The 16,431-nt window shown below is 40.8% G+C and overlaps 1 protein-coding gene across 1 annotated transcript in view; it reads right to left on the bottom strand.

The window, feature by feature from the left end:
• TBX18 (T-box transcription factor 18) overlaps positions 1–16,071 on the bottom strand; it is a 28,686-nt gene extending 12,615 nt beyond the window's left edge. Inside the window, exons 1-5 of the mRNA XM_059177157.1 lie at positions 15,334–16,071; positions 13,951–14,155; positions 11,630–11,731; positions 8,369–8,540; positions 1,293–1,460 (exon numbers count right to left, since the gene is read on the bottom strand). Of these exons, the coding sequence (XP_059033140.1) occupies positions 1,293–1,460; positions 8,369–8,540; positions 11,630–11,731; positions 13,951–14,155; positions 15,334–15,640 (954 nt within the window). The 5' untranslated portion in view covers positions 15,641–16,071. The remainder of the gene's footprint in view (positions 1–1,292; positions 1,461–8,368; positions 8,541–11,629; positions 11,732–13,950; positions 14,156–15,333) is intronic.
• Positions 16,072–16,431: the final 360 nt, after the last annotated feature.

Genomic DNA, 16,431 nt, shown 5'->3' with positions numbered 1-16,431 from the left:
ATCCAATCCTTCTAAAGGTTAATTTCATGCTCCTTCCTCAAAGCCTATATAAAAGAATAACAACGTGAGAGAGAGGACTAGACGGCTTCAGGTGTGGGGCTGGCGGCTGCACATAGACGAGAGCAGATGCGCCTCCCAGCCCCCAAGGAAGATGCAGGGGACTGGATCCAAATCTCCTCATAAGCTTTAAAACAACAAAAACCACAGCCGAGAGATTATAAAGCCTTAAATTTTAACTGAGATGTAAATAAATGTAAAGAGAAGTGGAGAACCTAAAATACTTCTTCTGACCACTAAAATTTTAAAAAAGGAAAAAAAAGTCTACCACAGACCATATCAGCCTCAACTACATCAGTATTTTTTATGAAAACTGGCCTTAATTGCATGGGCTAAATTGCCCTAAATCAGTTTTCCACCTATTTGACTCCGCCTTAAAGAAATACATACACTTACATATATTGGAAAGAAATATTTCACTTTTGAAATTATTATTAATTTTATGAAAAGATTACTCCACCACTGCTGATCTCTCAGGCTATAAACACATGTGTCATCCTCTCACAATTAAAGCGTACTTGAAGAAGTAGCCATTTTTGTATATATACCAAAATGACTATGTAAGATAAATGTTTCTGAAATATTTCTTATAATACATGGGTCATAGTTTTAAGACAATGTGAATTATCAAATCTTATGCTCTATGATATAATCCAGGTTTCATATTCTACATATCTATTTCCTAGCAATATACATTTTTTTTTCGGTTTTTTGTTTGTTTGTTTGTTTTTGTAATGAAAGAGAGAGAGAGAGTGAGTGGAGGGGAGGGGCAGAGGGAGAGGGAGAGAGAGAATCTTAAGCAGGCTCCTTCCCCAGTGCAAAATCTGACTCAAGACTCAATCTCAGACCCTGAGATCATGACCTGAGCCAAAATCAAGAGTCAGATACTCAGCCAACAAAGCCACCCAGGAGCCCCCTCATGATTTTTAATCTTAATTATGACATCATGATTCGACATCCCAAAATGGAAAGCAAACCTATACTATTCGTCACAAGACACATTCTTTTCTAAAGAAATTCTCACTAGAAGTAGCCTTACTTGGAGAATCGTGAATAAAAAAAATTGTTTATACACACACACACACACACACACACACACATCCTGGATGTCTTATATGGCAAATGCTTTACTTTATGACACTTCATAACATTTAGATACAGTGAAAAGGATAGCTAGCTTTCCACTGACACCTGAAACAAAAAGTCTAGAAAGATAGTGATTCTGAGAACAATACCTGCTGATTCTGATAGGCAGTAACCGTTGTGAAGACAGTTTCTGGAAAGGAGAATGCCTTTACTCCCTCTCCAGATGGAACAGGTTTGATGGGAGAAAGATCATCCCCGCAGTCTTTACGGATGACATGGACCCGCGGTTGGTATTTGTGCATAGAATGAAGAATGATCTGTGTCAAGGAAAGAAAACCAAATATATCAACAACTTCTGCCCAATCTCAACACCATGACTAAATATTTAATGTGTAAAATAAATCCCGGTTGGAAATGAAAATTTCCAAGGATGTAAAAGTGTCAATGTAACAAAGTATGTCAAAATTGGAAACGGAGAGCTAAGAAGTTATTTGTAAAATGTGCATGAAAATACAAAAGGAAAAAAATCATTATTTTAGTGGAACACTGTGTACAACCATGAACCCATGAACTTAACATTTAATTTTCTGTTTATGCAAATACAAGAATAAATTCATCAGCATTTTATTTACAGTGAACCACCTGGAACATAGGAGTCCAAACCAGTAAAACTAAAAATGAGATTGAGATGATTATTTAAATTCCATCATACCCATCACCTAAAAACAAGTATTTGTGCACCAAGGGTTTCTTCAGATAACATTTTTCCTCCACTGGTGACAACAACATGTCTATTCAAGGGCAAAAGGAATTCTAAGGATACCCAAGAGTCTGCCTTGCGTGTGGCTTACGACATCCCTGGTTTGCCTGGAGAAGCCCAGTGTCCATGTCTGCATCAGAGGGAAACTTCCAAAACCCAGGCACCTAAGCATGGAAAAACTGCTGCACTCAACTCTTCTAGGGAAATCTGACTACTTTCTACCCCATGATTCCTCTTCTGAGAATTTATCCAAGAATGTATTTCAAATCCAAAAAAAAAAAAAAAGCACTCCATGCAGAGAGATGGGCAGCGTACCATCTTACAGCAGTGGAGAAACTATAAACCACTTACATGAGTAGATTGGCTAAGTAACTGAAAATCCACACAATGGGAGAGATGTTATTCAGCCATTACTAAGTGCTGGTTGGGACATTTTTAACCACAAAATAAAATGCTTCTTTTTAAACTTTAAGTGATCCAAGTTGTTTATAAACAATCACAATGACATGAAGACAGTAAAAAGGACCCACAACAAGATACAGTGATCATCTCTAGATAATGGGATAATGGGTGAATATTTTTCTTTTTTTTTTAATATTTTCAAGATATAGGAGATGGAATTAAAAAAAAATATATGCCCTTACCCAGTGAAACTGTCTATTTGCTCCTGGGAGTCCACACTGAGGTATTCATCAATGAGTTTAATTAACAGAGCTGTGACTTCCCTGAGTTACACGACTTGAATTGGGGAGTTGGGAGTGTCGAGGAGAGATCCTTAAACAAAGTCTAAAACACAGTGGTTGAACTACCTCATGTTTTTCAGGATTTGGGCAGTTTCACAAAGCCAAATTCTGAATATTTGGTCAGGCCCAAAACAAATAAACCTATATGTGGAGAATGTGTTTGCGGCCACCAGAGGATGTCTTCTCCCCCATCAGGCAGGTCTGGTGGGCACTGTCATTAGATCTGCTATGCGAGCGTCTCTTCCACTAATAGAAAATTTGAGGGTAAAAGAACAAAACAACAGACTACCATGCTCGATGGGAGACAGCAGAAGTATAAGGGAAGGAAGGATAAGAGAATACAATAGCCCTCCTGGTCACCTGCAGGTACACACATGACTGTGGAACCTCTAGAAGTTTCTTTTCAGGTCTAAAAAAAGGACAGAACTTCACTAAACCATTAGTGGCTCACAAAAATCAATTGAAACAGTTGCAACTGGAAATTTTTTAAATAAACAAAATGATAAAGTAGAAACATAAAGCATATTCCTTATAGTAAGGATAAGTACTGTTTGTTTGTTTGTTTGAGATTTTTATTTATTTATTTGACAGACGGAGATCACAAGTAGGCAGAGAAGCAGGCAGAGAGAGAGGGGGAAGCAGGCTCCTGCTGAACAGACAGCCCCATGCGGGGCTCAATCGCAGGACCCTGGGATCATGACCTGAGCTGAAGGCAGAGGCTTTAACCCACTGAGCCACCCAGGCGCCCCAGGATAAGTACTGTTTTGCAAAACAGGATCTGTTTTCTTTGTGTGTGTTTACACCAGGTCATAACGTAATATGAACATCTGGTTACGTGTGTCAGGTAAAAAGTCTCAAAAACATAGGTGTAAGATTTATTCTGATGATTCTAGTGATCAGCAAATTCCACAGTACAAGAGAAACTGGAGAAAGCTACTTGATGTCAAACAAAAATAAGTACATAGCTAATTTCAGAAAACTAGAATAAATTGATTTGGATTGAGGGAAACAAAAACTGACTTGGGTTTCTGTTTACTTGTCAATGAACACAGGTTCTTGTTTTATGAAGTCTTTGTTCTCTCAAGCAGATTTCTCCATATAGCTATATATACTTAAATTTTATTTCTTTCTGTCCTTACAAAATTTCCAAAATGACATAAGTTGGGGTATACTGAAGTAGGGTATAGAAATAGCTGATGTATGCCTACGTCTGCACATTAAAGGGCAACTGTGGACAGTAATCTGGGGATCTTTCCAGCAAAATAACAGGCTTTCAATATTATGTATAGGAACTTATTATACCCCAGATGTTTTCTGGGAATGCTAAGCAAGCTTCAGTTCTCCTGTATAAAATGACATTATTTGCTTTTTAATGATCTATCAAACTTGTAATGATGAGTGGTCAATAACATGTCTAATAAAACAAGTAGAACTAGGAGAACTACAGGCCTCATAAATAAGGAGACCACAATGATAACACTGAAACTCAAATAATTCTTCTGATCTGCTTGCTCCATGCTCTCTGTTCCATTTAAAAGAAGGAGTTTTTTTTCTTTTTGGCATTACCTCGTAACACAGATAGTCACATAGACTAATGTTTATAAACACAAGAATGCTGTCCCCTGTGCAAGTTAATACATGTTTTATCCACTATAAAGACACCAGTTTTGAGTCAAAAGAAGCATGATATTATTTGTGCTTTTTGGGTTTTTTTTTTTAAGATTTCATTCATTTATCCGACAGAGAGAGAAATCACAAGGAGGCAGAGAGGCAGGCAGAGAGAGAGAGAAGCAGGCTCCCCAACGAGCAGAGAGCCCGATGCGAGACTCGATCCCAGAACCCCGAGACCATGACCTGAGCTGAAGGCAGAGGCCTTAACCCACTGAGCCACCCAGGCGCCCCTATATTATTTATGTTTAATGTGAAGGGCCTACAGTGCCTGAAGTTGACAGACAAACCAGCTATGCCTTACAGAACAGCTCAATAAGGAAACATCACTTCCTGACTCTGGAAATTTTCTAGATGTCCTAAACGCCGCCGGTGTGGGAACAAATCAAGCAAAGGGCCAAGGAGGAGCAACTCCCTGGCTCCCTGTATTCTTGATGACACCTGGTGTTGACTCACTGTAAATGGCAGGGGTCAAGACAGTAACACTGGATCACAAGCTCCGTAGCAAGATGGTCTTGGTTTTGTTTCACATGCACTGTGTGTTAAACACTCCTTATACACATGCATGTTCAAGTTCATCACCTCACCTGATTCACTCAGAATTCTCTGGTTCTAACACAACACATGAGAAAACCAAGCCTCAGAGACCCAAATTGATATGCTCATAAACATGAACATGTTGGATCTCCAAGCTATTACAAGTTCCTTACATCAAGGAGACCTTGGCAATCCCCCCTGTGATATCAACCCTCCCTACCTGATTCTCAAGGAGAAAGGGGAAGACAGTGAGGAAAAACTTAGAGCTGGGATGACTCTATGACACTGACTCCTCAGCAGCTGAGAAAGTCCCCTGACTGTGGCAGACTGGCCATGCCTCCTTCCGAAACACCCCAGCACTGTATTTCAACCCTATGAGCCCTGCCAAGGTTTAAAGACACCATTAAATGTCTTCTAATTTTTTTAAAGATTTATTTTTTTATTTGAGAGACAGAGAGAGAAGGGTGTGGGGGGGTGGGGGGAGATAGAGGCCTCAAAAGGAAGACAGAATTCCAAGCAGACTCCCCGCTGAGCATAGAGCACAACATGGGGCTTGACCTCACAACCCTGAGATCATGACCTGAGCCAAAATGAAGAGTCAGATACTTAATTGACTGAGCCACCCTGGTGCCCTTACTAATTTCTTAGGGAAATGCTCATCTAAATGTTTCCCTCCAGACAACAAATTCCAGATGAAAAGGGAAGCATGCACACGATCAGAAGGAGCTAGCTTATCCAAGCATGCTAACTGTCTGTTCACTGGTAGCCCAAGGACCAGGCTTAGATCATATACAATCCAACAGAAAGCTGACTACAGACTCCCCAAGGAGTAAGCAGAGATGTTCAAGTCTTTACAACATTCAGTGGTTAGTTGTGGACTGATAGGACATTCCACTCGAGATTCTCACCAATATTCCTCTCTAAGCAATCCCCGGTATTTGGGAAGATGAAGTCACACTGAGGGAAACGCAATGTCTTATAAGTTCATGTTTCATATAGGTCTAGGTCCAGTCACAGCCCTGTGAGGACTTGATTCCTACATTAAACACATCATGTTTAATAAAAATCCCATGTCTACATGCCATTCTCAGGTCACTATTTTAATGCTTCTGTACCTTTCGCACAACATGGGGCTTGATCTTACAACCCTGAGATCATATCTGAGCCAAAATGAAGAGTCGGATGCTTAACTGACTGAGCCACCCAGGCGCTGAGAACTGGGAACTGAGAGTCCAAAAGAAGTAAGAAAGCAAGTTAGAAAGTAAATTAGAAAATCACTTCTCATTTAAGTCTACAGCTTGATTAATTAGAAATTAGTGGTGATTCCTTTAATATCGGGGGTCAGGAGACCCTCAACCATATGATAGCAGAGGGGTGAGTCCCTGAGAGGTTTCCGCATCAGGAAATGATAAAACTGAATTAGAAAGTCCCACCAGAACAGGACTACCGTCTTCCTAGATGCTGAATCACATCAACAGTGGACTAAGAAACAAATTCCTAATCTCGAATCTAACCTCATTGGGGGTCATCAAATGGAGTAAATAAATACAATAGACACATTCCTCGTGAAACCTTCCCAGTCTCTCCTGACTGGAGTAATGTGGCGTCGGTAATTCTCCGAGCCAACAGCAGGATTATTTGAGCGCACGTCTTCTCTCCCCATCTAGACTAGATCACTGAAGGCAGAGACTATGGCTTTTTATGTTATACTACCTTTTACAAAGTCTCAAAAAATACATGTTTTAAATAAATAATGGAAAAGAGCATTTTTCCTCCTACATTCTCCTCTAGCATCAACTGATTCATACATTTTCACCAGTGTAAAAGCAATTTCCTTCCTTCCAAAATGGACAGGTATATATCTGTCTCTCCGTTTCTACACTCATTAATTACCTCCCTGTATTAAAGTATTACAACCTGCACCACAACCTTAAAACAAAAATTTAACTGACAGACGACACATTTCTCTAAATTTTGCCTATTTTCTGCTATGCTTTTTGTTTTTTCTAAAAGCCCAATGCAGGGCTTGATCCCAGGACACTGGGATCATGACCTGAGTGGAAGGCAGATGCTCAACCAACTGGGCCACCCAGGCACCCCAATTTAAATTATTTAAAGACGTGTACCTTATTTATGACAGGTATATTTTTTAGTCCCAGTTACCTCTTTAAAAGATAATGTCCTCAAACTGTAGAACTCAGAAAAGTAGAGGATATTTAAGCTTTTGAAAATAAATCACACTTAATGGCATTATTTTTAAATTTTCTACTCCAAAAACAAAAGACCCCCCTCAATGAATATGCTGGCAAAATACAGCCAGCTCCCTCAAATGAAACAGTAGAAACTAGTGTTCCTTCCCTGAAGTCAAGTGAAAAGCAACTGTTACTACTTGACTATGTACATAAAGAAAAAAAAAAAAAGAAATGAAGTAATGTATTAAATATAGGGCATGGGAGTTGGATTCAGAAATGAAATCTACTTTGATACTTCTGTGATTTCATTTTAAATCATAAAAGGCAACAGACAAAAGCAATGTAAGATAGATGTATCTTAAAAATCCAGATACTGAATTTGTACCACAATGAAATTCATACTTGGATGTTTTTATTAAGGCCAATTGTTTAAGATACTGTCTAGCAACTTGCAAATCATTTCCCATTGTAACTATATTACTAGTTCATGACAGTTTGCATTTTTGTTTTAAAAGATTTGCTCATAAATATACTATATGTCACCCTTCGAGAAATGAACTAGTTGGCATGTATGACGTGCACTAACTCTACAAAAGGCATTTCAATCCTGCCTCAACCAAAACCCTCTCAAATAACAAAAGCCTAATAGAAATGCTGGCTTACGATGGAAATCAGCGTGTATCCAGAGTTACTTATATTAACATAATAACGTAGAAATTTTGCCTAGGCATAATATTGCAAAACAAAAAGGGGTTAAAAATCACTCTATTATTGGAATGTCTGACTTTGACTTATAAATCATGTTTCTGCAGGTTTAAGACTAAAAGAAATTGTTATTGTAACATATTTAGACACATCAGATGCCATCACAAAACAGCAGGGAACATGCAGATGAAATACACAAATAGTGTAAGCCTGGGCCATTACTGAGAAGCAATGAGCTTCAACTAGGAAAAGGGCCTAACGCAGGCAGGACACAATAAACCATCCTCCCTGTTAACCCAACTGTCAAGTATTCACATTTGGAGCATAATAATTAGCACCTCATAGCCTTTCAAACAAATGTTTTGGCTAACAATGTCTGCCTGAGATTCTATGATTTCAATACAAACGCAGTATCTAGTTTTAACCTATCACGCATTTCATAGGAGACCCTTGTGGCAACAGTCATGTCTCTGTTGTGAAGACAACCTTGATTTTGCACAGATTAGACACATGCTGATCAACAAACTTCGGAGAGAAATTCATGCCCTTTGGTCAAACAGGGTATAGGTCTGGTGACCCCCCCCCTCCATGGGGGCACATGAGGGAGGCCATCTACTCACATGGCCTTGGTCATCCAGTTCATTGTTGGTGAGCTTCAGCTTGTCAAAGCTGATCACTTGTCTCATCCAAGTCTCTCCTGAGGCAGGTGAGTCTGGATGGATGTACACCCGTGGCGGCACAGGGGAGTCCGCGTTCCCCGCCACCATCCATTTAGAGCTGTGGTAAACATACCTACAAGGCAATGACAAGGCTCAGTGTACAGACTATTGTTTTCTGGTAATTTCCAAGTCCACTGAATCAGACAAACTGTGTATCTTTTCTTTTTAAGTCTGAAAAACAACAATTTGCTCTTTATATCCAATACATATAAAATAAGATTTTAAGTACTCTTCAAAAACTCTCTGGGGCAGCAGTGGCCTTCTGACCTCTCAGAGTAAGTGATGTGTTAAGGATTTATGCACACTATCACCCCCATAAATTCAAGTACCTTAATTCTTATGAATCACTTATTCACATTAGACATTCCATCTGAATTCTGGGATTTTCCATTTTACATCTGGATATTCCATTGACATGAAGAAACTACTGCTGTCAAGCTTAAAGTTGTCAACCTCACCTTTATGTAAATCTCAAAAATACTTGAAAGTCATACCTTTAAGTGTCCCACTTCTTTAAGACCACTTTCCATTTTAGGCAATGTACAAACAAATTAGGTAGATGATAGAATGGCAAGGGGAAATTGTCAAAAGTTCCATAACTTTTATTTTCTTAGAAAAAGAGTTTTAGCTATGATCATTTAGAATATTTTTCTGATTCTATCAAAATAAAAATTGGAGATAATACATTAAGTTTAACTTAAAATTTTTGTATAATCCAAAAATGTAGGTCTTTATCTCCTAAATTTCTTTCTCAACACTTACAAGAAAAGTCTTTAGTTTGCAAATATCACTAATCAAATATACATCAAACTTTGAAAATGAAGGTATATCTGATTAATATTATTTTTCTAATTAAGGGACCAAACAATCTCTTCTGTTTGTTTATATGTGTCAAATATATTGACTCTACAAGAATAATACATTTAAATAACAATGTTTCAGGTAATATCGTAATATTTAATTGTATATTCAGGTTATCATTTATTAATTATTAACTTAAAATTCACTAATTCAAAAGCTAGAAACTAGTATATGATGATTCACTTAGAAAAGGGTATAAAATGAAGTTATATACCTAGATATTTTCCTTCCATTTGTATTTTAAGACATGACATACAATTTAAAGCAATAATCTGTGGATAGTCTCAGAGAATTCTACATATGTCATAGGCAAATTTCTTTTAAAAAACAGCATGAAACATTTTCATAACATCTCTGGTGAGGCCCTCTGTTTCAACTAATGTCACATAGTTCACTCTCTTTTGAGCTCAGTATCCCTTCTATTCTTTAATTCCTTTTCTTGGGGAAAAAATACATAATCACAAAATTGAGAATAATTTTTTAAAAAGCTTCCCTGAATTGCTATGGTGTAATTTCAGTAAATAAGTTCCTAAGTGCACGAGCTCCTGTGAATATTAATTTTGCCTCACAACAAATCACAAGCACTTTTAATTTGACCAAATACCACTCTTTGACAGCAGAGAATAAACCAAAAACTTATTTTTTACTACAGCTAAAAGTTAGAAAATAAAATAAGAATCTTAGAAATGCAAGGAAAAACTGTACTATAGTTATTCCCAAAATAAACAGAGTAAGATGCTCTATCGAAACCTTGAGAAAGTATGCATACTCAACAGTTCGAAAATCCATACCCACCAAGAGAATAAACGCTACATGTTACAAATTCTCTGTGAAACTTTCTAAATACAATTGCTAAAACCAAATTTCTTGGGAAGCATTATAAGTGAAAACAAACTTATGATTTACAGTTTGCTCTTCTAAAATTTGACATCTTAATACCAATACTTGACATTTTTCTTGCATTATGTGAGAATAATAAGAATCAACTATGTAAAATAAACCATCCAAAATACATGAAAGATATTTGGAGAAACCGGAAAGAAATTTGGAAGAGAAAGGACTAATGTCTAACCTCATTAAGAATTACATTATCTTTCGCAACACAAAACCCAGATTAGAATAAAGATTTTTAAACCAAGTATATTTCGATATTAAACAGTGCCTTCTAGGTTCTGCCTTGTAATAGATAATTTTAGCAAACTCTCTAATGACTTATTTAATTAAAATGAGCAATACAATACAAAACACAAACAATAAAACTGTCTTTTTATTACCCATTTTTTTAGTATTCCATATGTGTCTGTACTAATTAAATCTGTATACTTTTGACACTGGTAAGCCTGTTTCAAACAAGGACCTCCCTAAGTTTTAAAAAGTGATAAAAATCAAATCTGACTTCATTTAAAAACTTACTAAATGCTCTAGCTGTTTATAAAAAGTAAAAAAAAAAAAAAGAAAAGAAAAAAAAGAAACAAGACCAAAATTTAAAGCAAGCACCTTCTGATCTTCTACTCAAAATTTCCTTTTTTAAATGTCAGCATTCTTAACTCCTCAGGAAAGTAAAAAGCATTGTCCATTGAAAGTTGCTGATTTGCTTACTTGCAAAAGAAAAAGAGCAAAGGTGGGTTTGAAACTGAAGAATGTGTATCTTTTCCAACTTCACTTGATATCCAGATAATATATCCTCTTTCAAAATCTAAATCTGACAATGTTCTTTTTTTTTAATCTACTGTGGTAACTACTAACCAAAAAACCAACAGTAAATTAACAAATTCATGACCAGTTTAAAGATGTCCTAATAGCTAAATGAATTATGAGATTTTATTTTTCTAAATTCAAGAATTTCCCAAAATTAAAGGAAAAAAAACCTGCCAACAGTTATGATTTTTTAACACAACAAGAAAAAGGGAATTTATTTAAAGTTCAAAATAATCACAAAAAAATGAAACATATCATTGAATATTACCTATACCTACAAACTTAACATTTCCTCCAAAATTCTAATTGAAAAGTGAATCATTTTTAAAGACACAGTTTAGCAACCCTAAACCAGCTTCTATTTAAAGTTCTCAATACTTAAAGGATATTTCTGTAACCATTAGAAGCAAAATAATAATTAAGTTTCCACATTTACTGCAAGAGAAGGTACCACGTGGGCTACTGGAACTGTCGGGAGTTGGGATATAGATCTAGAAATTCTACAGGCTTCTGGAAACAAACATCATGGTTGTCACAGATGAAATAGGCACAGCCTGGAAAATCCTAGCATATTCTTATGCTGTATCCATCGGATCACTGTACCTGTATCTTTTGTTGTCCACTGGCACTATGTCCATAGCAATGTAATATTGCTGGTGAGGATCTAGTCCTGAGATCTTCACTCTCATTGCTGGAAACATGCGCCTATGCATACAGGGGGGAGGAAACAGGGTATGGGTTTTGTTTTTGTTTGTGATTAAGCAAGGAGAATGAATAAGCAAGCGAAAAAACCTCTGGAAACCTCTCAGTTTTTCATATGGACAAATTTAGAGCATTCACTTTGATAATGTTAATTCAAAGAATCAGAACACAGGATGCATCAAAACTGAGGCTTTTAAATGTAATTTGCTGCACCCTGTCATGCGCTGTGTTTACTGAAATGTCAGTACAGCTAAAAAGAATTTTACGCTGAAGGAGTAATAGCATGAAAAAAGCAGTTTGTTTTTTAAATAAAAATCAATGAGCATATTTACTTCAATAATACAAATGATAAAAATGTTCCAAAAGTAGAAATAGAAAATCTGAATTTGTACAAGTGATAAAATATATTATAATGTGAAATTTTAAAAGGGTTATAAAAAACCACAAGGAGCCAATGTGCCATGCTATAACCAAACAATATGTTCTTTATTGAGACAGGACTTCCTGTCTGCAGCATGGTAAAGGTGAAGTGCAAAAGTTGCTCTAAATTTGAAAGGTATAGTAAAACTTCTTTATTGAAAGCAGAAACTAAACACAATGTATATTTACCAAATCATTCCTTCCCCCACTATACCCTGGAAATACTTTCCTATTTAACCACACTTACTCAAAACTTTGCTAATTAAAACAAATAAAAATCTACATTTCTTTAGGCTTCCCAGAGTTGCATATCAGAGGAGATGCTAAAGTACACAGGCTATCTTTTAAAAAAGACTCAGTAGCAAGAATCTAACAGCAAATTATTGTGTATGAAAAACAAATAGAGCAGTTCTTTTTTTCTCTAATTTCTATCTAAAGATTTATGTCTAGGACCCTTCCAGTTAATTTAATTTTTGCTAATTTAACCTTATAACACAAATTTTAGCACTGTTATTTATCAAAAACTTTTTCTATAACAATAATGCCACTAAAAACCACTTCCAGAGAAAAGAAAGTCCATTATTCCTAACTAGGCATGAGAACAGTTTAATATGCTGGCTGTTTTAGTGTTATTTCAGTGCACCTGTAAGATAAAGAGTAAAGGTCTTTAACTACATCCTTTATAAGACAACTGTTGCTTTGTGTTGTTGAAGACTGAATTTGGATCATTAATAAAAGCTCTGTGAAAACGTAGAAGGTAGCATATGGATTCAATAAAATATGTTTTTGTAATTTCTAATAAGTTTGGATACTTTTATGCTATCCAGGTTTTTGCCATGTGTACTCCCTGAAAGAGTTGCTGTGCTTTTTTAAAGCTCCTTTTAAGGAAGATTATTATTCATAGATTTCACTGCACTAAACGAACTAAAAACTTCAAAATGCAAAAATTTCTGTGCTTCCTTCAGATTAATAGTATCTGGCCAACAAACCTATTTTTTACTAACTAATGAATGTGCAAATTTCACAATTTCAAAAAATACATATAACTTCCTACAATTTTTCTTAGTATTCTTCAGCAAATTAAGACGAATGTGTTGGATTTCATTTAGAAAAAAACAAATATATATAACCACGTAACTGGATCTACAAATGGAATGGTTTTTTAAAAAACGGGTAATTTTTGCAGGGATTATAATGTATTACTGATGATTCCAGTAAGTTTTCATTCTAGTATAATATCAAAATAGCACAAGACATCACGTTCTTACATTGCTAGGAAATCTTTTGATAAAGAACCAGCCTGGAAGTCTGGAATCTAAAAAAAAAACAAACCATAGTTTTCTAAAGAGTAAACTGAGGTTTCTTTCTTTCTCTCTCTCTCTCTTTTTTTTTTTTTTTTTTTTTAAGGGGTGGGGAAGGTTAAGGGAAGTCATCTGTTCAGTAGTTCCAGAAAAGATAACTAGAGCCTAAACACATGCGTGGACGGACGTATACATAACCACGAATCTGAGACTACCCAGCACACGGAATATCAGCCGCAGCCTCTGGCGCAGCGGCACCGGCGGCCACGCGGATTTCCCCTGACGTCCAAGACTGCGGCGGGGCTGTGCCCCTCGCCGACTGCACTCTGCTGTAGGCGGGCAACGCCAGTCTCAAAAGTGAACCACAACCCGGGCCTTGTCTTTTCTATACAAAAATGCTAACCAGAGACTCCACAGCTCTGCAGACCCTTCTCCTTCCTAACCCGTCTGGGGGATAAGGTGAGGCCAGGGCCCGAGCGTTGGCGACAGATCACCCTTTACCTGCCCGCCTTGGTGATGATCATCTCCGTGCCGATCTCGTGAAAGCGCTTCCAGAGCTCTGCTCCCTGCAGATCCACCCGCGGGGCCGGCGGCGAGGGCAGCGGGGTCCCCGGCCGTGCCAGGGGAGGCGCTGGGGACCCCTTCGGGGATCCTCCCGGGGACGCCAACGGAGAAGCGCCCTGCAGGAACCCGTCCTCACAGCCGCCTGGGCAGCAAAGGCAAAGAGGGGGTAACGGTGAGGGCTCGTGGAGGAAGTGGGGTGGGGAGACTGACCCCCGAGGGCGGCTGGGGAGACGAAGAAGGACCAGGAGAAAAGGCGAAACTTTCGTGCCTTCGGATTCTTCTAACAAACAGGCCCGGGGTAAACACCCGCTCTGCCAGCCGAAGGGACTCGACGTGTCAGCGAGGCCTCCAAGGACCGTGAACCGCGGAGGCATGAGGGCCACGTCCACCCCTCCCTCCCGGCCTCGGGCGGGTCAAGGCCCCAAATAAGTTTCGCGCCGTCGCCGGCGTCTTGGATACGTGGCCAGCTGAGGCTGAGATGGATTCCCGAGTCCAGAGCCCCACTGCAGACCCCGACACACCGGCCACCCGAAGCGCACGCAGAGAAACCGCCTGGCGTCCGGCTCCCCGTGCGAAGTGCCTGGGCCTCCTTTCCCGTTAGGCTTCCGAGGCCCCTCGCTTTGGGCCCGGGCAGAGGCATCCTCCAGAAAATTCTTCAGCCTCCGCTCGCGCCAAACTCCCCGACAGCCCTTAGCTCCCTAGCCAAGCAACGAAGGGGCGAGCAGAGCGCGAAAAGCAAGCCCACCGGGGCCGACGGCCTCGGCAGCGGGAATCCAGAGGGGAAGGGAAGGGCTCAGCTACCCCTCGGGAAACCACGTTTGCAAATACGCCGCCCTCTTCCTGGTTTGCCCAAACTGTTTAGGGCATTCGTTCCGGTTTCGGGGGGGTTATGCCGTCGCTCCCCCCACCCCCTTGCTTTTAAAAGTTAGGAAAGAAAAAAGAGCACCCATTGGCTGGAGCCCCAAGGGAGGCAGATGCGGAAGGCGCAGACCTGCACCGCCGAAAGCCTCAAAGAGCCGCGGCCGAAGGCGCGGGTCGCCGAGGGGGCGGCGGCAGCCCGAAAAGCGGGGCTAGGAGCGGCATTTTAACCGTCTGGAGGGCGACCTGAGTTGAGCGGCGATAGCGGCCAGGGCGGCTGTGAGCTTCGGGCGCGGACACCCAAGGCCAAAGCGCTGGTGCTGCACTGCCTCGGGCACCGAGGGGCACCGCGCGCGCGCGCGCCCTTAACTCGCAGAAGTTCAGGTTCCCCGCGGCCGTGCGGCCCCGCGGGACCGAGAGGGACGCGCCGGGAAGAAGTTAGGCGGGAAAGGGCCGACTCACCCGCGGCTCCGCGGGAGCCGCAGCTCCGTTCCAAGTCGGCGCAGCTCCGGGCTGGCCCGGATGCCGCCCCGGCCGGTGGCGGGAGTGCAGCGCCTTCGTCTCCCTCGGAGGAGCCCTTTTCCCCGGCGCCACCGCCGCGGCTGCAGCCTCCGTCATCTACCGCCACGGCCGCCTCTTCCGCGCCCAGCTTTCGTCGCTTCTTCTGAAGCTGTTGCTGCTTCTCCGCGCCGATCAGCGCCTCCACGGAGAAGGCGTGCGCCTTAAGGCTTAGCATGCTGCACGGCGAGCCCCTCCGCTTCTCGGCCATCCCCGCCGCCTGGCGCCCGCCCGCCCCTCACGCATATACACTCAAGCGGGCACACGTACACACTCGCTCTACTCTCCCACCAAAATCTGAACGACTCTCGGGGCCTCCCGCAGGCCGATCTGCCCCCTTCCCTGCCGCGGGCAAAAACAAATTTGGCGTTTCCTCTTTCTCGCTTGTGTTGGGATCCGAGGAACCAGCGACGCGCCCGCCAAGTTTCCTTCCCTCGGTCTCTCGCGCGCGCTCTCTCACTGATGCACTCCTTCGTTCCCACCCCCTCCACCTCCTCCTGCTGCTCCAAGATCTGCTTCGACTGATGCGCCAGAGAGGACTAACATGGGTAAAAAACACTCTGCGGACACAAATTAGGGATTGTAATTGAAATTTGTTGCCTTGATCTGTCAGCACTTCCAGGCAGGAGAGCGGTGGGAAGAACTTGCTCATTAGTGTCAATAAAGTGGTGAGGGTGGAGTCTGGTTACCTGTCAATCACCTGGAAGTCCAGCCAATCAGGCGGCGCCGACAGCTCACAGTCCGCGCCCACTTCCTTACAAGGTCTCAAAAAAAAAAAAGAGAGAGAGAGAGAGAGAGAGAGAGAGAGAGAAAAGCGCCGCCGTCTGGCTTGGAAGTGCCAGCCCCGGGCGCTGAACCCGGTCAGTCTCTCTGGCTGCCACATCCCACTCCAGCCCGAGTTTTCCTCACCCATTCCTAGGAAGGGTGAGGCTCCTGACTTTAAAGCGAGATATCACCAAGTTAGAATATCAAGAAACTTCCAAGAAACTTTAAACTCCAGTC

The sequence above is a fragment of the Mustela lutreola genome, chromosome 6 (genome assembly GCF_030435805.1).
Source record: "Mustela lutreola isolate mMusLut2 chromosome 6, mMusLut2.pri, whole genome shotgun sequence".
In the NCBI taxonomy this organism is placed as follows: domain Eukaryota; kingdom Metazoa; phylum Chordata; class Mammalia; order Carnivora; family Mustelidae; genus Mustela; species Mustela lutreola.
This window is presented reverse-complemented; position numbering and strand designations above follow the sequence as displayed.